Source organism: Martes martes (assembly GCF_963455335.1).
Source record: "Martes martes genome assembly, chromosome: 9".
Taxonomy (NCBI): domain Eukaryota; kingdom Metazoa; phylum Chordata; class Mammalia; order Carnivora; family Mustelidae; genus Martes; species Martes martes.
The window spans coordinates 29090803-29115053 of NC_137896.1; the positions used below are offsets into that span (position 1 = coordinate 29090803).

Below are 24251 nucleotides of genomic sequence, written 5' to 3' on the forward strand. Positions count from 1 at the left end.
ATGTTGTGAAATATCCACAGGGTTACTAATAAATAAAATCTCATCTAAAAAGTGTTCAGACATTTTCCTGTGGTTTAGTTTGGGAGCACTGACTTTGAAGATAGGTGTGTACTCAGGCATTTACATGTGATCTCTGCCAAAGCACCCCCCACCTCCCTACCCTCCCTACCCCCCCACCCCTCCCCCGGCCCAGAGGAGAGAGAGAACCTCCCCACTGAGTGTGGAGCCAGAGGTAGGACTTGATCTCCCTACCCTGGGATCATGACTTGAGTCAAAGGCAGACACTTAACTGACTGAACTACTCAGGTGCCCAGTCTTTCACTTTTAAGTTGCAGTATAAAGTGTAACAATCTTGACTGTACATCTGATGCATTTTTACATATGCACAAGCCCATTTAGCCACCACTCACATCAAGATATAGAATATTTCTGGGACACCCGGGTGGCTGGGTGGCTCAGTCAGTTAATTGCCTGCTTTCAGCTCAGGTCATGATCCCAGGGTTCTGGGATCAAGCCCCACGTCAGGCTCCCTGCTCAGCAAAAAGTCTGCTTCTCCCCCGTCCCTCCCCCTGGTCATGTACATGCTCTCTCTCTCAAATAAATGAATAAAATCTTTAAAACAATGATAGAGAACATTTCTATTCCCTGCAAAAGTTCCCTTGTACCAACCCAGAAGTAACCAGTGAATGATTTCTATTTATGTAGATGAGTTTTGCCTGTTTTTGAACCTTGCCTTACCTTGCAACTGAAGGAACGGACAGGATGTATTCTTTGTGCTTGACTTGGTTAACTGTGGTTCCCATTTATCCTGGTGAAAGGCATGCATATTATGCGTAGTGATCGATTGCCTTTTTCACTGCTGTATACTATTCCACAATGTGAGCACACCACTGTTGGTCTCTTCATTCTCCTGCTGAGGGAACCTTTGGGTTGTTTCCAGAGTTTGGCTATTGTAAACAAAGCCACTATGAACACTAGGTATCCTGTACGTTTTTAGGTGGACACACAGCTAAGAGAGTGGTGGCTGGGTGATAGACTTGGCATGTTTAAGTTTAGTAAGAACTGCCATTTTCTGAATCTTTTGATATCTCTTAAAACCGGGAAAAATAAACCTCAACCTGGTTATTGTGAGAGTATTTAGTGGGCTCTAAGGTGTAAGACTTTAAGTCTGTACCTGAAACACAGTGGGGGCTCAGTAATTGCTGGCTTCTGCCCCAAGCAGAGGAAGGGCCAGGCAGTTGGCAAGCACTGTGGGGAGGTACCTGCCTCAGACCCTTGGGCAGAGAAGCCTCCCACACAGCAGTAAAGACCCACACCCAGCAGGCGGGGCAAGCCAGTCGCAGCGCCCCTGACTAGCTCTCACCTACCCAGCTTCCTCCCACCGCGATCCTGCTTCCCCAGGAGTCGCCCTGTGAACTTCGCGTATCACCCTATATTTATTGAGCACTAACTGTGTGCCAGGTCCTAGGTGCCCAGGTACAAATGACATAAAGACCCTCCCCCTTCAAATTACTCGGCGGGAGGAGTGATTGCTTAGCGTAGGGAGCACGATGACCCAGCCGACCACTGACTCCGAGGTCTGCCGTCCACTTGGATTCTGGCCAGGTTCTGGATTTCCCCTGGACGTTGCTGGAGACAAACAAGGAAAGAAAATAATCTGACCCTCTACGCCCCAGCAGGGGCCTAGGTCGGTCCGGGAGCGCGGTCCGGCATGTCCAGGCCCCCGAGCCAAGGCCAAGCGCCCCCCGCCCACTGCCCTCTGGCTCTGGTGGGCCGAGAAGCCCCGCCCCCGCCGTCTGGCCAATGGCCGCGCGGTCCCGCCCCTCCCCGCCGCGCCCCCTCCCTGTTGGGCCGGGTTCCGGAGTGTCCGCGGAGGTCGGCGGGTCGCGGAGTGGTGGCTACCCGAGGTAAGTTAGCCGTCCCGGGCCCTCTGTCCCGTCGGCTCAGGGCACGCGGATCCCGTTCGGGGAGGTGGCCAGTGGCGTCAAGAGCCGAGTGGGACTCGGAGTCCGCCGGGGCGCACGGGGGTCAGGGACGCCACTGGGTGCGCGGGGCTAGGGAAGAGCCCACGCGCAGTTCGCCGCAGCGAGGGCTCCACGAGCCTCTGCCAGCCCCGGGGGTGGCGCGGGGCGTCTGCCCGGACTGGAGGGGAAGTTGGGCGGGAAGAAGGCAGGCGCCGGCTGCGGAGCTCCTGCAGCCTCCCCGCAGGCCGAGGGTGACTCCGGGGCGAGGCCTGGCCCGGCCGCGCCAACCTCCCGAAGCCGCGGCAGCGCCTACAAGTGCGGGGCCGCCGTCCTCTCCGGGGCCATGACAGTTCTCGGGAGTGACAACTGCTCAGAACAGCCTCCCTCCCTCTGCGAGCCTGGTCCCGGTCCCATCCAGCAATCGGAGCCCAGTCGGTGAGGCCTCGCCCCTCTCGGCCGGGTGGTTCTTTCTTTCCGGGACGCTCTTGGGGCCTCGGGGACATTCGGGTAGACAGCTCTCCTCGCAGCGTCGGTCCGCCTTTCCCTGAGACCGGAAGGAGATGCTGGGAAAACAAAAACAAAAACAAATAAAAAAAACGACGTTCTCCTGTGCATGCTGTGGAGTCTCAAAAACTTTTGGAAGTACAGTCAACAACCTGAGAACCGTGACTGCCGTAGAGGGAACGCACTCGGGCTTGTCTGAACGATTTACAGTTCTTTCAAGAGAAGGGACTAAATGTTTCAGCCTCCCAGGCACACCCTTATCCAGCAACTCCCCTCACCCAAGCCGTGGCCTTGGTCCCTCTGGGGCTGTGAGTCTCACTTGCTGCAGCAGGGCCTATATTCTGCAAGGTGTTATGGTGAGCTGCAAAGAGGCAGCAAATCCTAGGTTCAAATCCTGACAGGGCCACTGGTCAGCTTGTGCAACCTGGCATCATTTCTCCACCCCTAAATGAAAGAAACTTAGGATGGGCCTGCCTATAGTGGAACGGTGAATAAATGTGAACAAATATGGGCTTCCTTTCTTTTTGGTGGGAGCATGTTATACTTCATACTCCCCAATCCACTGCCCCGTTTTTTAAAGATTTTATTTATTTGTCAGAGGGAGCGAGCAGGGGGAGCGGCAGACCGAGGGAGAACTGGCCTAGCAAAGAGCCTGATTTCAGACTCCTGGGATCATGACCTGAGTTGAAGGGAGATGCTTCACCAACTGAGCCACCCAGGAGTCCCCATACTTCCCAAACGCCTAAGGGCTGAGGCTCAGATGCAGAAGAATGTATTACTTGACTCTCTCCTGGTGCCTCTCTGGATGCCATGGAAGAGAAGGAGAAAGTGTCACTTAGCCACCTTAGAGTTGTTCTTTGTTCATCTCCTGAAGGCTCAGAGGACCAACCCCCCCCCCCCAAAATCTCCTTGATCCTCTTGACCTCTGTCATTAACACATTAACCAGCAGGAATGTCGCCCCTGGTGGCTAACAAAGCAAGGCATGTAACATGAGGCTATGAGGCCTAGAGTCCCACCCACGCCAGGCACCTATGTTTTTGATCCAGCCTGACCCTCCGTCTTCTGACCCCTTCCTTCCCACAAAACCTACTTGGACATGTTACAGCATCTTAGGCTTCACTTGTTCAGAATGTAGCTTTGGAGTCCTCTCTGTACCACAGCTTCTCCACCAGATTCTCTGGCCTGCCTGAATGGCACCCTCCATCCACCAACACCTGAGCATCCTTGATTCTTCTCTCTTCCTCACTTCCCACATCCACAGCACACCAGGAACCCAAGCACCTCTCACCACCTCCGAGGGCAGCATTCTCGCCATCCCCTTCCTGTGGCCCCCTCCTTTAGCCTCCTGATTTGTCTCCCTGCTTCCATCCTGGTCCCTCCACAGTCCAGGTTTTCACAACTACGAGGGAGGTCTTTAACAAAAGTTCAGGCCTCTCCCTTCCCTGCTCAGAACCCCCTGATGGCCTCCCATCTCACTCCAAAAAACCCCCCCAAAACAACCCCCAAAGTCCTTTCCTGCAACACCCCGCATGAGCCACCTCTCCTAACCTCCTTGATCTTGATCTCTGCCCCTCCCCCTAGCTTTCTAAACCTGGACCCCCCCCAAGACCTGTTATCTGTTCTTCAAACATGCCAAGCTCATTTACGCCTTAGGACTTCTAATTTGCTATGCCGCCCTCCAACCCCCACCCCCAGCGCTGATCTTGTTACAGCCCAGAAGGCCTCAGCTCAAATGTCAGGGATTCAGAAAGACTTCCCTGACCAACTCCATCCATGCAACATACCCTTCTCCAGGGTTTCTGTCTCATTACCCTGCTTTATTTTCTTAGGATTAATGTCTGGAATTCTTATTTATGTATATGTTTACTGATTTGTTATCTGTCCTACCCCAATAGAATATAAATTGGATGATGGCAGAGATCTTATCCCTCTTATTCCCTGCAGCTCTCCCTGAGGGGGGAGGCAGGTAAGAAACTCGCAGACAACCCCATCTATAATTGCAAATTGTGGTAAGTGCTACCTGAGCAACTAGTAGCAATTGCTAGTAATTGAGGCACTTCTAAATGTGAACCTTATGTGGTTGAACTATTGTGTTGTCAAAACAAGCTCTCTAAGCCATTTTAGGGGTGAAGAGAAACCTGCAAAGGACTGGTAATTTGCCCCAGATCACACAGTGAGTGGAACCAGCCTCCTACCCTAAGAACATGTACACAGCAAGCCTTAATGGTGGGCTTGCAGTCATGTTCTAGAAAGAACCTGATCCTGGAGCCTGAAGACTTCTGTTTTTTGCTCTTCCACTAACTAGCAAGCCCCTTAATTTCTTGGTACTTTGTTTTCTTCACCTTTAAAGTAGGATGATCCTATTATTATTTTGGGCTTTTTTTTTTTTTTTCCCTGGTTCACCCCAGGGAAGCAGTACTTCTTGGTGGAGCCCTCTTGCTGTCAGCAGCTAGGGGCACAAACAGACCTTGGGACAATGGCAGGGAGCCAGAGCCCTCCCCAACACTGACCAGCCTGCAGGGCAGAAATGGGGCCTAGAGCTGGATCTGATTTCTTCTGGTCATCAATTCTTTTTTTTTTTTTTTTAAGATTTTATTTATTTATTTGACAGAGATCACAAGTAGGCAGAGAGGCAGGCAGAGGTGGGGGGAGGCAGGCTCCCTGCTGAGCAGAGAGCCCAATGCAGGGCTCGATCCCAGGACTCTGGGACCATGACCTGAGCTGAAGGCAGAGGCTTTGACCCACTGAGCCACCCAGGCGCCCTGGTCATCAATTCATTTTTTTTTTTTTAAAGATTTTATTTATTTGTTTGACAGACAGAGATCCCAAGTAGGCAGAGAGGCAGGCAGAGAGAGGAGGAAACAGGCTGTTTGCAGACCCGAGAGCCCGATGCGGGGCTCGATCCCAGGACCCTGGGATTATGACCTGAGCTGAAGGCAGAGGCTTTAACCAACTGAGCCACCCAGGTGCCCCTCATCAATTCATTTTTAAGCAAATTTCTTGAGGGCCTCTGGGACTCTGGCAGTAATAAAATTAGACGATTAAAGAAAGAAGAAAGCACTCCAGAGAATTGAGAAAGAAAGGAGTCATTGCCTTTTGTCCCACCCCGTTCCCAACTCTGTTACCATACGTGGTATGCTTTCTTTTCCAGCCTTTTTACCCCCCCTCTCCATCTGTCCTTTTATGGGCCAGAACCCTCCGTCACTTCAGAACCTAGACAGCCATGACGTTTGCCGAGGAAAAGACTTATGAGTATATCCGCCACCATTACAGCAATTTTGTTGACCGCATTCATGTTCTGGAGATACTGCCTTACCTATCCTGCCTCACCACAAGTGACCAGGTGAGCTGGGGCATGACAGCCCGCCACTGACTCGGGGCAGGGGCATGGGGCTCAGAGCTTCCCCCCAAAGCCGGGGCCAACTCCTTCCTTCTCCATCTTCTGCATCCTGCTTCTTGACCTTGACACTTCTCTAATTTGCAGAATGAAGTGTGGTTCAGGCTGGCCTTTTCCCACGTGGCTGAGCTCCCTCTCGCGTCCATATGGTGTAGTGCTAAAAAAGTAGGGTGGTGGCTGCCTGAGATGTCTGGGCTTCGGTCCCCTCACGTGCTCCCCTCGGGACTTTCCTTGACGTCGTCTCTTGTCATTGTTCCTGCTCAGTGTTGACTCCATTCACCTTATCACGGTACCCTGTCCTGACAGGGAGCCCAGGGCTCAGTTTTGAGAGCTCGCGGCAGCCAGGCTGCCCTAGCCTCTCAGAACTGGCTGTGGCCCCAAGTGAAGTGGGGCTGGCCGCCTCCCAGTTCTAGCTGCTCCCAGTGGCACCGGCTCTCTGCTGCCACCACGCGGCTGTGCTGGTGGTGGTGCGGGCCTGTGGCTGTTGGGATTCGGCCCCCTCCCTTGGATTTGGGGGCTTGTGGGGATGCCTCGTGACTAGTTCTGCAGGATATGTTTCCTGTGGGTCTTCGTTTCTGCTCTCTGGTTGCCCGTCTGCATGTGGGAATTCAGTGCCCATAAAACCTCCTCTGCCCTGAGACTCCTTATCAGAGTCTCCCAGCACCCCAGCCTCCTGATTCTTAGCATTGGCTTCCTCTCTCTGTCCCTTTACCTCCTTTTCATCTTCTGTTCTCTCTGTACCCTTTCCTCTGCTGCTAATCCAAACCCTTTCTTTTTGCCTTCGGGGCTGCCTAAACAAACCCCAGGCTTTGGTGAAAGACTAACTAGGATCTGTCTGTAGCATCTTTGTTACCTTATTTCTGCTAAGCCTCTGTTTCCTCACCAGTAGAGTCGGGACAATAGCTCACAGCATCCTGAGCACAGGGCCTGGCACACAGTAAGAGCCTGTTTCCTGGTAACCACCTTTAAACTTGGGCCCAAACACTGGCCTTGTCCTGGGCTCTGACCGAGTTTCAGATGGCTGCCTCACTCTTGTGGCTACTTGGAGCCGCTCTCTGCAGCTGTCCCCTCCTGAGTGGGGAAGGGGCCAGGGCCCCCTGGCTTGAGCAGGGCAGCTGGCTGTGTCTTCCAGGACCGACTGCGGGCCTCTTACCAGCTCTCTGGGAACCAGGGCACCCTCTGGGAGCTCTTCAACAGCCTTCGGCGGCGGATCGGCTGGGTGGAGTCCCTCATCAGTGCACTGAGGGCCTGTGAGCTGGTGGATCTTGCTGATGAAGTGGCTCGCATCTACCAGAGCAACCTGCCCGGTGAGCTTCCTGCTGTGGCCCTCCTTGTGGAACCCCTGTTGGTTCCCCTGGCCTCCATTCAGCCTCTCCCCTCACCCCTGTACCTCCTGCCTCCCTTTGTCACTTTCCCTCCCACGACTCCCAGGCAATAGACAAACCTGGGTGTGGATCACAGCTTAGCTTCTTGCTAGCCATGTCCCTTTGGCCAAGTCCCTTAATTTCTCTAAACCTCAGTCTTCTCCTCTGTAAAATGGGACTAACGGCCAGACATCTACATTGTAGGACTGTGGTGGCTACCATGAGATGATGGATGTGGGACTGGACACCTCCCGTGTGCTCAGCAGATGGGACTTCCTCTAATTTTTTGTGGCTGTGACATTGGCTTCCCTCCTCTTTCTCACTTCCTCCTGTCTCTCTCTCAGTTTACTGCCTTCTCTCCACTCCACTCTACTCTTCCCTTCCCCCTTCACTGTCTCCTCTTTCTTCCTCAGGGGTTCCTTCCTTCCTTGCCCTCATCTCTTCCTCTCCCCCTTGCTTCCCATGGAGTCTTCTCAGTCCTCCACTCCAGCTGCCCAGTTACCCTGCCGGGCCAAGTGGCCAGAGGGGTCTGGTGCGGTCAGGTCTGAGGGGTCAAAACAGGAAGAAAACTCAAGCCAGCCCTATTTATGTTTTAGACTAGAGACAACTCCTGAGACCCTGCTCAGATTTACAGCCTTGGAATAGCCTCCTGTTTGCTTCCTTTCTTTTTTCTTCCCTCCCTCCCTCTCCCTCCTTCCCTTCCATCCTTCTTTCTGAGGGGTCAGTTAATGGTGACAGCCACCAACAAAGAGGAGGAGAAAGCCACTGGGTTCCAGAATGACAGGGGACAGAGAAGTGGTGACCGCTGACCCAGTCTGGGTTGTGAGAGGCTTGTGGGGTGCCCCCTATGCCCCTCCCAACCTCTCCCACCCTACTCCTTCTACCTCTCCTTGTTTTTGTCCTCCCTACCTTCCTCTCTCCCTCCTGCTGCTACCTCCCACTCAGTGAGTCTTGTCTCTTCTAAGTACATCCTACATCAGGACAGCTTTGGGAGCTGTGGGGGGCTGATAGTCATTGACCTGGGGGTCCAGGAACACGCAGGCCTCTCCTGTCACTGGGAGCATCCATGATTCCCCCTTGACATCACTCTATCTTTGCCTCCAGGGGTCCGGAACCGGCCTCCAGCCCCAGTGGAACCACAGTTAGTTCCTGCTGAGGTTCCACGGTCCTCTAGACCTGCTGTGGCCCCCAGTGCCCCCCACAACGGCTACAGAGAGGAGGAGCCAAGTTTCCCCTTGCCAGTCCAGGACACCCAGCCACCAGAGTCCCCCGAAGAGGTGTGTCCTCACAGTCTACTTTGGGCCTCCTGCTTTTGTGTTCCTGTCTGTACAGCTTCTAGAAGCTCTCTTCTGTCCCAACCACAAACCATGTCTAATCTCTGCTCGGAACCTCAGGGCTCCTTCGGTGGAGGTAGTCTCCAAACCAGCTTTCAGACTGCTGAGCCGGGCTTCACCCTGTGGCAGTGCTCAATCCTCTTACCAGCCAGCTGTGAAGCCACAGTTTTGTGTTCTTTGCAGTGGTTTGTGTGACGAGATGAGCTAGATCAAGGGACCAGGGAATGAACAATGGAGGGGTACTGGGGAAGCAGGAGGTAATGGGGTGGTTGGAGTACTTATTGCCAGTAAAGCTGATTCAGGGCGGAAATGGCTGATTCTGTTGGGATGTCCAGGAGATGCCAGACCATGAACTTGAAGCCCAAGAAAGGGGTTTGTGCAATAGCATCAGAGAGGGGAACCTTTTACAGGGCAAGGCAGATGAATAGAGACTCCCCATGGGACGGTGTGTGTTTTTGGTGAGGTAGGTTCCTGTAGACAGGGTTTGGCAATGACCAAAGCCAGGGCTAGGGGCTTCCTCAGTTTCTGTACTCCGTGATATGGGCTGAGACCTGTAGGAGATGCCCACTCCTGGGAAAAGCAATTGCCTCATTTATATTTTCCCTCTTGCAGAGTTCAAAGAAAGTCCCACTGAGGAGGCCAGCTGGCCCCCTGGTGCCCTCCTCTGACATGGCGGCCTTCAGCCCTCTGACTTCCAGTGGACATCAAGAGCAGGACACGGAACTAGGCGGTGCCCACACACCAGGTATGTGTGGAATCTGGAGTTCTGGGGCCTCTCCAACCTCCCAGTGAGGGTGAAGACTTAGAGTTGCCCCCCTGGCTTCCTTGGACAGGAGGCAAGGGTGGGAATAAAGGGAGTTTACCTCAGGGAGCAACTCAGTTCCTTAGAGGGCATATCCATATTTTCTGTGTAGCAAACTGTTCCAACATTTAGTAGCTTAAAATATAATGATTTAGCTCATGATTCTGTGGGTTAGCAATTTGGGCTGGTTCAGGGTAGTTCTTCAAGTCTCGGCTGAATTCCCTCTTGTATACACGTTGATGCCCACACACATGTATGCTCTGCTTATGCCTGGTGGCTAGGGCACCTTGGTTCTCTTCAGCTAGTCCTCGTCCTTCACCAGACAAGTCTGTTTCATGGCAGCTGAGCAGAATTCTGAGAGAGCGGGCTCCTGGGCAAAGACTCAACCTGGCAGTGTTCATCCTGCCTCATTCTGTGAGCCAAAGCAGGTCACGTTGGCCAGCGCAGAGTCAAGGAGTCAGGAAATAGACTCCATCCCTGGATGAGAGGACTGACAGTCACATTGCAGAGGGTGTGGATACAGGTAAGGGAAGAGGATTAGGGTTATTTTGGGACTCTACCAAGAGGACTGACTCTGCAGGGGTTCTCCAGGACCCGGAGGACAGTGCAGAAGGCCTGGGCCACCTACCGACAGGGGAGCTCGTGGGCACTGCCCTACCCCAAATGGGGATCTAGCTCCCAGGGAATCACTAAAACTTCTCAGTCCCCAGAGGAAGTATGATTTTCATCAGGTAAGGGCTTGGACCCCAAACCAGATCTCAGCGCTCCCTCTTGGGAATATAGAAGAGGTCTACTCTGACCTCCCAGGCTGGCATTTCTCTGCGTCATTATTTCCCAGGCTGCATTCCATGGAACATTATGGCCTGCCCCACGTTTGGTGCCCCTGGGACAGCCACAAGGCACATGAACAGTTACAGGCTCAGAGAAGCCACTTTAGTGCCCTACACTCCTACCACCCAAGAATTCTTCCCCCAGCACCCGTTTATACTTTGCAATGTAAGCTTGCCATAAAACACCTTTCAGGAAACGCTGATGTGGACCAGGGAGGCAAGGGGCACTTAGATTTCAGTACCTGCACAGATACAGGTCCCACAAGATTCTGTTGTGTGTTAGATTGGAGGGGGCCAGGTGGTACATCAGAATGACTCCTGGCCTTTGTCAACTGTAGGGCCTGGCATGTGTGTTCTCAGAGTTCCACAGGGAAAGCCTTTATGGACTGTCACCACCTGCTTCCTCCTGCTTGTCCCAGTTCAAGCCCTCGTGTCAGGGGTGGCTTGGTCCCTGCACCCTTTGCTCCGGAGTCCATAGGTCTCCTAGGAGATTTGCGCACACTGGGGGCTGCCTGGGCCTGTGGTGCCCTGTGACTGCCGGGAGCTCTTCTGCCTGGTCCAGAATTGCTCCTATGGGCGGGGAGGGGAAGGTTGCAGAGGGAGGAGCATCCAGAATTTCCCCCAAGCTAAGGAGCAGACACAGGAGGAAAGGAGGGTGTTCCAGGCAGGAGAAGAAAGAGCAGAGGATAATGAGTGATCTTTAAGCTCCTAGATGCTGTTTGGGAGAGGGACCATTTCACTCTTAGAAGACTCGGCTTTAGGTCAAGGACTAAGGATATATAGGACCAAGGATGTGCCTGCATCTCTTGGACCCCCGGGCCTGGGTGCAGTGACCAAAGGGACTGTGGAGATTCCCTGGGTAAGAAGTTGGGGGGCCTGGATGCAGTAGGGACTTGAGCTGGGGCACAGAGGCTCTTCTTTAGCCTTCTGATCCCAGGGTGACTGTGATTTTAGAGTAACCGTCCTGTGATTTGTGTCTCCCCTTTTATTTTGCCCCCTGCAGGCACGGCCTCCAGCCTCCCCTCATCCCGTGGTCCTGTGTCTCCATCTGTCTCCTTCCAGCCCCTGACCCGTTCCACCCACAGGGCGAGCCGTTTGCCTGCACCCTCCGCGTCAGTGCCATCTGCTGGCACCTCCTCCTCGTCCACGGGCTTGGCCTGTGCTGGGGATGCTGGTGACCACCATGAGGCCGGTGTCTGCTCTGTGGGGGCTGGGGTGTCCATAAGCTCGCTGACCACCAGCACTGCGTCCTCCAGGGTTCCTGCCAGCTCAGCACTTGACAGAACAGTGCCTTCCAAGTTGTCTGCCGGCTCAAAACCCTCAGGGGCAGTAGCCACTAATGTGCTCACAAGTCTGCCACCGTCCAAACTACCCATCAACTCAGTGCGTGCTGGCACAGCAGCACCCAGAGTGCCCACAGGCTTGGTGCCCGAGCCCAGGATGTCCACGAGCACGGTGCCCAGCAAGGTGCCTGCCAGCACCGTGCCCACTGTCAGGAGCCACATACCCTCAGGGGTGAGTCTTTGCCCTGTCCAGCAGTGATCCAGGCTTTTCCCCCTAGCCCTGTCCTTGGACCCTTTCCAGTCCCCAGTCCATCTCTAGCCTGGGATGTCCCAGTGCTGCTCCTCGAGGGTGTAGGGCTAGCTGAGATCTAGCCTCTTCCAGACCCCACATCACGACCTTTAGAGTAATAATAATCCTTCAAGCCCCTGAGTGCGGATGCCTCGGGAGGGTTGGGCATGATGGCCACTCCCACTGGTCATGTGCCTTAGCCCATTTAGAGCTTGCAGCTCCCCATGGAGCTCAGTAGTGTGTGTTGCAGACTGAACAATGAGGGGCAGCACAGGGTGGCCTGCTGCCTCAGTGCCCTGCTCCTTACCACCGGGATATCCAGTCTGCCCCACCATGACCCAGTCCTTACTGACTGCAGTCTTAGATGGGACTAACCCACTGGAGGTAGCCACACTGACCCAGCAGTGCCCCCTCCTTCATGGCTGCCCCCTTGGGGTGAGCCCATGCAGCCCTACAGCTACTGTCTGCCTGGAGCAACCAAGTCCAGGGGACCCTTTAGGCAGGGCTCTGACGCTGTAGCTGATCCATGGCCTTCCTCCCAGGCAGAACGTCAGAGTAGGATGGGGCCATAGCCACCAAGGGCTCCAGGAGGGTGGGGGTGAACTCACAGGCAGGCCAGTGAGTAGCAAGAGGGGTGCATTGGAGGAAGTCACCACTGGTACCCCAGCCAGCAGAGCCTCTGTCCCCTCCTCCCCCACTGCCCTCCCGTACCATCAGTGGGTTGAGTCGCCAAGAGGGGGCGGCTTCCTTTCTGGACTACGGGCTAGGAATTGGAGGGTTGGAATGCTAGTTCATGGCCTGGCTGGAAATGGAGCCATGCAACTTGGCCATCTCCCTGCCATCCCCAGTCCCTTCCAGCCCCTCCTTTCTTTCCCAGGAGACTGCAGCAGCTCCAGGGCCCACCATCTCCACCAGAGACAGCTTGCCCAAGCCAAACCCCAGCTCTTCTGGCTGGGAGTCTGAGTTGGAGCTGAGCAAGCCAGGCTGTCTGGCCTCCCGGGTGGACAGTGAGCCATTCTCGGGCTGCTCTGCGGACCTGGCCCTCAGCTACAGCAAGTCCTTGGACACGGGGCCTGACAATGCCCCAGAGGAGAATGAGTACCAGTCGGTGGATTCCATTAGGATCCAAGTGACCCAGGACCCCAGCGTCGACCTGGTGGAGGGTAATCCTGGGCCGCGTGCCACCCTGGAGCCCCTGGGGGAGGATTATTACGTCCAGGTCAGCGCCTGGGCTCCATGGCTCAGGGCAGCTGCTACTGGGGTGTTCCTGGCCTTGTTCCTGACAGTGGCCTACAGGCGGCGCCTGCTCCAGTGAAGCCCCTGGGCCCTCTGTGCCGGGAATCTGCTCCCTTTCCCAGAGGACATCCAGCCCAACCATGGACTGTGCTGTCTTCCTGCCTTGTCCCTTTTGTGGGGCCAGTGGAGCCTGGGTCAGAGGGGAGCCAGGGGGCCTCAGGCCACATTTCTGTCCCAGCTCATGCCCTCTCCATGTGCTACAAACCTTGCCTACCCTGCAATCTGGATTATCACCTTTATTCTCTGGAGGAGGTGAGGTACCCCCATCCAGGCTATATACCCATTTGTCTGAGTCCACGGATCAGGAGGTACCACTGGTTGGCAATGCCCCCCATCCTGCCCCTGTGCTGGGTGGCTAGCAGATGTGCAGCGGTGGTGGCGGGGCAGGGCGGACCTCCACAGGACCTTGCTCCAGACCCCAAAAGCCCAGCCATTGCTCCAGGAGCATCAGGGTGGTCCATCTCCAGGGACATGGCTGCTTGTGGTCCCTCAAGAGGTGGAGGAGGTCCAGACATTCTCCTGCACCCTGGGGAATGTAAGCTGCTCTGCTAAGGACTGCCTCTGAAGCCTCTCTCCAGCCTCCTCACCCCCCTCTTCCTTTCCTTCCCTTCTGGTCTCCATGCTCTTTAGCTGGGAGAAGGGCGGATTTAGGGAGGAGAGGCCTGTCAGGCAGAGCTCAGACCAAGGTTTGGATTTCAGCTCCACCCTTCCTGGGCTGTGTGGCCTTGGCAGATGGTCAGACTTCTCTGGTCTTGCTTCCCCACATGGACAGTGAGTATCGTGGCGCATCTCCACTGGGTTCTTCTGAGATTGAAGCACACAAGTGTTTGTCAAGTGCCTGACCCAGAGTCGGTGAACACCGACAGCTTCCCCTACCTCTCCCCTGTGCCGCCTGGTAGACATGAGGGTAGCAGAGGCAGAGTGCCCAGTGAGTAAGGGTGCTGCTCTGTAGTGTCGGTGGGCCTGCACCCCACTCTTAACTTTCACTCACTCTGTGCTCTGTCCCTCTGCACTCTTGATTAATCTCTCTGTGCCTCTGTTTCCTCAGCTGTAAAATGGGGATGAAATACTAAAACTCCTATGTATAAAAAAATAGATCTTCTAGTGTTGTGAGGATTAAATGAGTTTATCTACACCAATCTTAGAATGGTTCCTGGCATTTATTAAGGGTTGGGTACATGTTCTTATAAACATGGAGGGGCTGGAGCACTCGGCTACACCTTACAAGGCAGATTCAGACCCTACAGCCTCCCCTCCCAGCCTCCTTCATCCTGTGCACTGAGTCACTGGGAGATGGGAAAGGAGGCACGCCCACTGGGGCAGCTGTGCAGGGTGAGGGTTGGGGTGCCTCTCCAGCAGCCAGATGGATTGGGGAATATCTTCATGGGTTTTTTTTCAGGCAGCCATCTCTGGAACCCCAGGAGCCACTTGCATTCCTGTGCTCTGCAAGAGACAAAGGCTAGCTCCTGGGGAGGTACCCCCAAGCTGTCAGCTGGTAGGTTCTCAACCCTGCTTTGGCTGCTACAGCCTTGCTTAGTAGGTGGCTTCAGTGACCTCTACCTTGAGTGACCTGTCCCTTTCCCTCTAAACTTTTCTTTAAGATTTTATTTATTTATTTGACAGAGAGAAACAGCGAGAGAGGGTACACAAGAAGCAGGGGGAGTGGGAGAGGGGGAAGGGCCCAGTCCCAGCACCCTGGGATCATGACCTGGGCTGAAGGCAGACACTTAACGACTGAGCCACCCAGGTGCCCCTAAACATCTTTTTAACCCTCACTCTGAACCCAACAGCCTGTACCCCAAAACTAGGAGAGGTCCCTACCCACGCTGTCTGGGCCCCTCCCCATCACCCTTGCTCTTAGCCAGCCCTCTGTGCTCTCCCTCACTCTCAGATACCCGGGTCAGTAAACAGTTCATGCACCGGTATAGTTTTAATGTGTGGCTTTCCCAGGGTAGCTTTGGAGAAGATTATCTCAGGAAAGCAATGTATAGTCCCAAAGGATGCTACTTTGCTGGTGGGATTTCAAACAGTGACCAGCCATGTGGGAGACACCTTTCGGTAAGGTATGTAGGAATCATTCAGGGACCTACGAGGCACTTTTCCCCTGATGCTGCCCAGGAGCCCTAATCTGGCCTGAAACAGCAGGCCTATCTCGGCTGTTGTCAACCAAAGGCCTCTAAAATGCCAACTTCAGGGGCGCCTGGGTGGCTCAGTGGGTTAGAGCCTCTGCCTTCAGCTCAGGTCATGATCTCGGGGTCCTGGGATCGAGCCCCGCATCTGGCTCTCTGCTTGGCAAGGAGCCTGCTTCCCTTCCTCTCTCTCTGCCTGCCTCTCTGCCTCCATGTGATCTCTGTCTGTAAAATAAATAAATAAAATCTTAAAAAAAAAATAAAAAAAAATAAAATGCCAACTTCAGGCAGAGCTGGGAATTGGCCAGAGTAATGAGGCCTGTGGCCAGGAGACGTCTTGGGATAGTTGATATGATGTGTCAGATTTCAGGAATCCTGGGTTTAGAGTGTGGCTTTCAGCCGCAGGTGGGATTGCATAGGAGTGTGATACAGACAGGTTACCCCCATCACCATGACCTGGACCATGTGGAGGCCAGAACCCCAGGAAGGGAGAGAGGACGTCTGCCCCCAGTGTGGGGCCCGGCCACCTATCCTTGGAGGCTTGGGAGAACACACTTCACCTCAGGGAAAAGGCTGGGGTGGGGCCAGAGGCCCAGTGCCGTCCCAAGTCCCCATCGGTTGGGGCAGACTCAGCAGCCGTCAGAGTACGCTTACCAGTCCCTCTTCACCTTCTCTCTCCTGCTGAAACATTTTCCTCAAAACCCAAGAGCCACCACAGCTTCTCTCCCCGTGGGAAACATAGACCTTGTTTGATGACCTACCGAAGCCAGACCAGTGCCGTGCCCTCACCTTATTTTCTTTGCTGGATACACTCAGATTTCATCCGATTTAGGGGGAATTTCTGGTAGGAGATCAAGAAGATGGCCCTTACCCTACTGGGCTTTGGGTTATTCAGATTCTTTCAAGAAACATTGTTTATTATGAAAAACTTTCAAATACAAAATAGAACATAAGAAAATGTATATCAGAAATAAATGTAAGAGAAAATAGAATGAGAACATGTCCCCCCCCCGCCCCCCGCCGCCCATGCCCATCATCCAGCTTCAACAATTATGGACTCATGGCCAGTCTTGTTCATCCCTGACCGATTCCCCCCTTTTCTGTACTGGTTCCTTTTATTACTCAGAGACTGAGGAGTGCAGAAAACCAAGGGGCGAGGCACACTTGGCTGGGAGAATCTTTTTTTTTTTTTTAATTTACCATCATACGCCATTTATTCCTTCCTTGTTTAAGAACAGGCAAAACTGGGGCACCTGGGTGGCTCAGTGGGTTAAGCCTCTGCCTTCGGCTCGGGTCATGATCTCAGGGTCCTGGGATCGAGCCCTGCGTCGGGCTCTCTGCTCAGTGGGGAGCCTGATGCCCCCTCTCTTTCTGCCTGCCTCTCTGCCTACTTGTGATCTCTGTCTGTCAAATGAATAAACAAAATCTTTAAAAATTTTGATAAAGGTCCTCTGTTTCCTTCCAAGGCATCATTAGGCATTCCCTTATTAGTTGCTTGGTCTCTGTGGGGGAAATCCCATGTGAAGCAGTTCAAAGAGTGAGCAGCATTGGGTTCCCATCTTAGTGAGAGGAGACCAAAGGGGGTGCCTCCATGGACATGGTCCTTGGAGGGGTCCTTGGAGGGGTCTGGCTACGCTCCTGTCCCAGAGAGGCGACATCTGGGTATGTCCAGTGGCAGCTTGCCATTGCATCGGGGGCCTCTGCCAGGCTCTGATAGAACCCTTCCAGGAGGCAGAAATGACCTATCTGGGCTAGATTCAAATTTCACAGTATGTCTCTTGCTCTTCTAGGAGTCTCCTAGGAATGGAGTCATTCAGGCCTTGAGGTCACTTGCTTTCTGTGAATTGCCCTCACCTTCCCCCAGGGAAAGTAGTGTTTGGCATTCCTGGTCTAATCTGTGCTAGAAGTGACTAGTCTCCATGGATGAAAATCCCATGTTTCCCCTCTGCTCACCTTTCTGCTTTCTTCCCTGTAGCCTAGGGCCATGAGGCTTACACTTGGTATTGGGCACAGTCCCCCAGCATTCCGCACTCCTGCAGCAGCTGGTGACAATGATAGTAATACACAGGGCTGCTCCTTACCCCATATCTTGCCGTGTGCCAGGCGCTGGACTAAGCATTTTACACAGATCAACTCGCTCAGTCCTCAGCCCTAGGCAAGGGCACCGTTCTGACCCAATGTATAGCTAGTCTGCAAGACTGGGAGGGAGCAGGGACCAGAGGAGAATGTGCAAGGGAACGCTGTGACCCCTGAGCCCCACACCTAGAAGTTTCCTACTCTTGCTTATGACCCACAGCTGTTTGCATGTCTGGAGCTGGGGACCCCATTTAAAACAAGATTTCACACCATCACGTTCCTGCCTGGTGTGCCAAGATCTGCTCCATGTTGCGATAGTGTAATAATGTGCAATATTATATCTAATGGTCTGAGGGATGTTCTAACAATAGGACTGTCATCACTGTGTGTGTGTGATCGGTGCCCAGGCTTAATGGCCTGAGGTTCTGAGAGGCAAGGCAGGGGGCACAGGCTAAAATGCCCGGCCTCCAGAAGCCAGTTTGGTGTAGCAGACATTTATTTATTTACTTATCTATCTATCTATCTATCTATCTATTTAGTTTATTTATTTATTTGACAGACAGAGATCACAAGTAGGCAGAGAGGCAGGCAGAGAGAGACAGAGAGGCAGGCAGAGAGAGATGGGGAGGCAGACTTCCCGCTGAGCAGAGAGCCCCATGCGGGGCTTGATCCCAGGACTCTGGGATCATGACCTGAGCCAAAGGCAGAGGCTTTAACCCACTGAGCCACCCAGGTGCCCCGCAAACATTATTTATTAAAGGATTCTCCGTGGGGCACCTGGCTGGCTCAGTCAGTGGAGTCTGCAACTCTTGATATTGGGGTTGTGGACTTGAGCCCCACATCGGGTGTAGAGATTACTTAAAAATTAAAAAAATTAAGGATTCTCCAGTGCTGGATCTAAGGCCTAAAAGGAGTAAGACCCCTGCTTACCCTCCAGTGGTTGGGAATGGCTCACAAAGTGAGTTGCAATTAGGCTTTCATATCATACTTTCATGTCTTTATACAATGTTTTGCACCTACTGTGTGCAGAGTATTGGGAAAGGCATCAGAGACAGAATGGCAAAGCAAAGACCTCACTCTATGGGCCCCCTTCCACTACCCATTGTTTCCAATACAATAGTGAGTTGTCTAAAGGAGTGTTCCTGAAGCAAGGGTGGTGGTAGGGAGGAGGCACAAGTGTTGTTTCCATCAGTTATGTACTACTAATAATTATTGTAACTAAGTCCAGGGGAACAGTAACACTTAGAGCCTATAGGGAATCAGAAGAATGCGAAGTGTAAATTTACAAAGACACCCAAGCAGAAAGGCTACAATCAAAGGGTCTGGCAAGATCACCTGTCAGTGAAAACAGAGCAGCTGAAACTTAAGACACTGTGAGGGAATAGAAGTTGATAAAACTGTTTGCAACCTGGCAATAGCCTACTGAAATTGACCATAGATGTAGCAATTCCATGCCTGGGTATGAACAGCACAGCAAGGAGAGCTTCTGTTAGAGCTTCTGTTTACCAAGGGATGTGTCGCTCGACCTCTTTCTTTCTTTCTTTCTTTCTCCCTTCCTTCCTTCCCTCCTTTCTTCCTTCCTCTCTTTCTTTCTCTCTCTCTCTCTCCTTCTTTCTTTCTTATTCTCCTTCCCCTCCTTCCCCTCCTCCTCCTCCTCCTCCTTCATCTTCGTCTTCATCTTCTTCTTTTTCTTTTTCTTCTTCCTCTTCTTCTTCTTCTTAGTGCAAGAATGTTTCTAACTGTGCTGTTTATAATAGCCCCAAACTGGAATCAGCCCAAAGGGCTCTCCAGGCTAGAATGGATATAGGAGCTGTGGTAGTGTCACAAAATAGAATACTGGGATATAGCAATGAGTACGAACGAAGACCTTGCTCTACACAACATGGGTAAATCTCACAGACCTGGCGTTGAGCAAGAGAATTCAGTACACACACACAAAGTCCTCACTGTGGGATTCTGTTCCCATAAAAAGTACAGAAATAAGCAAAAAATGATCCATGGCATTGACGGTCAGACTGGTTACCTTCGGGAGGGATAGAGGCAGGAAGGGACATTCTGGGGGGTGGCTCTACCTCCTGATTTGGAGGAGGTAGAGTATGATGTTCTATGTCCAGACTCCTGCTGCAGATACAGAAGTACACCAAGATCATCTAAATGAGAACAAACAGAGGCTCTTCCTTCAGAGCTTGCAGAAGAGTCAGCCACCATCATCACTAGCATTTGGCAGGAAGGGACTCAAAGGCAGGGAGGGGGAAAGTGTCACAGTGGGAAAGATAGGGAAGCTCCGGGTGTGTTATGATTGGAGGTGGTTTACCTGGGAGGGACGCTGGAGGCTGGCTAGCTAGAGGGGGTACCTCTGTGGTTGGCTGGGGAATTTGGTTTCTCTGGTTGGTCCTGAGTGGGTAGAGATACGGTGTGGTGGGGACTGAGAAGAAGCTGCCAGACAATGAGTCCTAGTTGTTCTGGGCCCACCGCTGCAGTTCTGGGGTATATTAGCATGTGCACACGCACACACACAGAGTGATGATAGTCCTATTCTTACAACACCCCTGAGACCATTAGTTATAATATTGGGCATTATTACACTATCGCAACATGGGGCAGATCTTGGCACACCGGGAGGAATGTGTTGGTGTGAAGTCTCATTTTAAATGGGGTTAAATTGTGGTTTGGCTTCCCAGGCTGGTTACTACAGAGGTTTGGGGTTAGAGTTCTAGTGTCATACCTGGTCTGGCCCATGTCCGTTTGTATATTCAGTCTCTTAGAGGGAAGAGTATGGGCGCCGAGGGGGGCCTCCCCTGCTGGAATGGGAGGTGGGTGGTCACATACATATTTCCTCCAGCTCCCTCTCCCTCCCCATGGCCTGGGGGCCTGCCTGTGAGGGTGAGACCCCCTGCTCCAAGTCTTTGCTGAGTGATCACACCCACCAAGTGTCTTTTTCCTTTAGGCCTGGCGTAAAGCCCAGCTGCTATTGAAAGGCTTTTTTGGTCAGACCTCTCTCATTTATTAGGCTTCCTAAGTTCCCATGGCTTGCCTCAAACCCTGCAGGGTAAATTCCCATTCCCTTGCCTGTATTTTAAAAGCTTATACTGAGTGTCTTTCTTCTACATATTCAATACTGTTTCTATTTAAAAAAAACAAAAAAAAAAAAAACAGCACCCAAAGTACCCGCCCCCACCAAATACAACTTTTTATTTGAAGTAACACATACATACTGGAAAGCGTACTGAGAAAGGAATTAAGGAATCTGCGGCAAGAAGGGTGGAGGCGGGCAGAGAGAGCAGGGGGTAGGGGGAAGGTGAAGAAGGGGAGGAAGCCCTGGGTTCTACTTCTGGGTCCACAGCCAACTCATGGCATCCCTTATCCTCCTGGACCCACAAACAGTGGGTGATGTCAAATCCTTCCTTCTCCAAGGTTCAGTCCCATCAGCCCTTGAGTGTCCTTGGCTCGGAGGGCTGTACAGACTTCCTTACCCTCCTGTTTTCTCTTCCCCCATCCCCAGGTGCGGTTCCACACCATCTGAGTCACTGATTTCCTAGCAATCAGACTCTGTCTTCTATTTAATCAATTCACTTGTATTTAACATAAGAAGAAAGCCAAAATCCTTTCATTATCACATGCAGCTGGAAATCGGCTTCTTGCAGGAGGCCTGTCCAAAGGAATGGGGAAAAAGAGAAACTGGTAATTGTTGAAAGAATGACTTCTTTGCCTACTCGCTGTCACGACACCCTTAGAATTGTGGGTCCATGGATACTCATTTGTAGTCATTCTGCTATTATTACTTCTAGAACTTAAGATCCTTGGACATTTCCTTCATTCAGCTTGCAGTTATGAAGGTCTACGATGACCAGATGTCTGCTTGTAGCGAGGCTACTGTAGTACAGGGTTTTCAATCCAGGTGGCTCGTTCAGGAACTGCCCCCACCTCCCCTGCCACCTTCACTGTCAGGAGTTTTCCGTTCTCAGGGTGTGGGGCAGCCTGCTACCTTCTGGACTTGGCTCAGTGGACTCCTTCCCACCCAGTCCAGCAGCAGCCAATCTCCCCCTTTGAATATTCACCTTCTTTATAATCTAGTCTCTTTATTTATTTTTTATTTAAAAGTTTTTTATTTGTTTAAGTAATCTCTACCTCATATGGGGCCCAAACTCATGAGCTTGGGATGAAGAGTTGCACGCTCTTCCAACTGAGTCAGGCACAGGTGCCCTTAATCTAGTCTCTTTAAAACTTTTTTTTTTTTTAATACTTATTTATTTGACAGAGAGATAGCAAGAGAGAGAAAGAGAGTGAGCGCACAAGCAGGTGGAGCTGCAGGCAGAGGGAAAGGGAGAAGCAGGCTCCCCGCTAAGCGAAGGATCCCGATGCAGGGCTCGATCCCAGGATCCTGGGATCATGACCTGAGCCGAAGGCAGATGCCCAACTGGCTAAGCCACCCAGGTGCCCCTAAAACATCTTTTAATTACACAGGGAATACATGAAAATGTGCTTACTATAAAAAATTAAAACCCCAAACCAAGGAGTTTTTAGGCCAGAGATTCTCAAACTTCAGTGTAGATACCACTCCCCTGGGGATGTTGTGAAAGGCCGGTGCTGACTCATGCAGTCACTATGTTTCTGAAGAGACTTTTTTCCTTCCAAGATTTTAGTTAAATTCAAGTTAGTTAACATATAGTGTAGTATTGGTTTCAGGAGTAGAATTTAACGATTTGTCACCTACATATACTACCCAGTGCTCAACACCACAAGTGTGCTCCTTGATTCCCATCACCCAGTTACCCTATCCCCCGACCTACCTACCCTCCAGCCACCCTGTTTGTTTTCTATAGTTAAGAGTCCCTTATGGTCTGTCTCCCTCTCTGTTTTTATGTTATTTTGTTTTTCCTTCCCTTCCCCTGTGTTCATGTGGTTTGTTTCTTAAACTCCATATAGGAGTGAAACCATACGGTATTTTTCTTTCTCTGACTTAGTTTGCTTAGCATAATACCATCCATGTTGTTGCAAATGGCAAGATTTCATTCTTTTTGATGGGTGAGTAATATTCCAACACTTCTTTATCCATTCATCAGTCAATGGACGTTGGAGCCCTTTCCATAATTTGGCTATTGTTGATAGTGCTGCCATAAACACTGGGGTGTGTGTGCCCCTTTGAAACAGTATTTTTGTATCCTTTGGATAAATACCTAGTAGTGCAATCGCTGGGTTGTAAGGCAGTTCTATTTTTTTTTTTTAAGATTTTATTGATTTTATTTGACAGACAGAGATTACAAGTAGGCAGAGAGGCAGGCAGAGAGAGAGAGGAGGAAGCAGTCTCCCTGCTGAGCAGAGAGACCGATGCGGGGCTCGATCCCAGGACTCTGAGATCATGACCTGAGCCGAAGGCAGAGGCTTTAACCTACTGAGCCACCCAGGCACCCCAGAAATTTCTTTCCATACTAGAATGCAAATGCCCTGAGGTGTTTAACATTTTGAGGAACTTCCTTACTGTTCTCCAGAGTGGCTGCGCAGTTTGCATTCCCACCAAGAGTATAAGAGTGTTCTCCTTTCTCTGCATCCTTGCCAACATCTGTTGTTTCCTGAGTCATTGACTTTAGCCATTCTAATAGGTGTGAAGTGGTATCTCACTGTGGTTTTGATTTGTTATTTCTCTGATGCCAAGTGATGTGAAGCATTATTCATTTGTCTGTTGGCCATTTGTATGTCTTCTTTGGGTAAGTGTTCATGTCTCCTGCCCATTTCTTAACTGAATTATTTATTTTTTGGGTGTTGAGTTTGATAAGTTTTTTTTTTATAGATTTTGGATACTAGCCCTTTATCCAGTATGTCATTTGCAAATATCTTCTTCCATTTTGTAGGTTACCTTTTAGTTTTGTTGATTGTTTCCTCTGCTGTGCAGAAGCTTTTTATCTTGATGAAGTCCCAACAGTTCATTTTTTCTTTTGTTTCCCTTGCCTCCAGAGATGTGCCTATTAAGAAGCTGCTATGGCTGAAGTCAAAGGGGTTGCTGTCTGTTTTCTCCTCTAGAATTTTGGTGGTTTCTTGTCTCACATTTTGGTCTTTCACCTAAGGAGACTTTTTTGAGTTAAAAACAAAGAACAGCGGGGCGTCTGGGTGGCTCAGTGGGTTAAAGCCTCTGCCTTCCGCTCAGGTCATGATCCCAGGGTCCTGGGATCGAGCCCGGCATCGGGCTCTCTGCTCAGCAGGAAGCCTGCCTCCCCCTCTCTCTCTGCCTGCCTCTCTGCCTACTTGTGATCTCTGTCTGTCAAATAAATAAATAAAATCTTTAAAAAAAACAAACAAAGAACAGTAATTGAAAATGTCCTTCCCTCTCCTGTAAGTTTGAGAGACATCATTCTTTGCCTTTGCCTATGTACTGTGCCATTTGATAATCCTAACTTAATCCCATCTGTGGCTTGGGAGTGAGGACTCTCTGTTCGTAGCAGTGGGGTGCAGGGTCTCCTAGCCTCTAGACTCTTCTATAGCTCCTCATAGTACCCCACAAATTATTGTTGCCAAGTTTACTAGGTCTTCGTTGAATTGAATTTAATTCATACAGCAATCCAAATGATTTGGTCCTTGTTTCAGTTGATTGAGGACCCTTGACTTCTGATTTTTTCTCCACCTTGTGCAGGATGACCTACCCAAATCACTGATGAAATGGAGAACAGGGCAAATCCAGAGCGAGAGCCCCACACAGTGCCACTGAAGACGACTGGCCAACCAGCCTCATCAGTTGACCTCACCATTACTCAATCAGTATTCTACGCTCCATATCATCATCTACTAGTTAAGAGCATATATTAACATTGGGCACTTGGGTGGCTCAGTTGGTTGAGCATCCAACTCTTGATTTCAGCTCAGGTCATAATCTCAGGGCTGTGAGATCAAGCTCCAGGTCAGGCTCTCTGCTCGTCCCTCCCCCTCTGCTCTTCCCCCGTGCTCTCTTTCTCTCTCTCCAAGATAAAGAAATAAACAAACAAATTCTTTT

The 24251-nt window shown here is 51.5% G+C and overlaps 1 protein-coding gene across 14 annotated transcripts in view; it reads left to right on the forward strand.

The window, feature by feature from the left end:
* Nucleotides 1-24251, forward strand: part of MAVS (mitochondrial antiviral signaling protein) — a 28356-nt gene extending 4105 nt beyond the window's left edge. The window contains exons 1-10 of one of the 14 annotated variants that reach the window (XM_080814056.1): nucleotides 1849-1907; nucleotides 4365-4478; nucleotides 5621-5812; nucleotides 6999-7173; nucleotides 8335-8507; nucleotides 9177-9309; nucleotides 11200-11711; nucleotides 12646-12931; nucleotides 14464-14559; nucleotides 23895-24251. In XM_080814056.1, coding sequence (XP_080670182.1) covers nucleotides 5693-5812; nucleotides 6999-7173; nucleotides 8335-8507; nucleotides 9177-9309; nucleotides 11200-11711; nucleotides 12646-12931; nucleotides 14464-14559; nucleotides 23895-23899 — 1500 coding nt within the window. In that variant the 5' untranslated portion in view covers nucleotides 1849-1907; nucleotides 4365-4478; nucleotides 5621-5692 and the 3' untranslated portion in view covers nucleotides 23900-24251. Of the gene's footprint in view, nucleotides 1-1844; nucleotides 1908-4364; nucleotides 4479-5620; nucleotides 5813-6998; nucleotides 7174-8334; nucleotides 8508-9176; nucleotides 9310-11199; nucleotides 11712-12645; nucleotides 13237-13763; nucleotides 14202-14463; nucleotides 14726-20771; nucleotides 20861-23894 lie in introns of those variants that run through there. The other 13 variants (XM_080814058.1, XM_080814057.1, XM_080814053.1 and 10 more) reach the window with 13 other exon arrangements.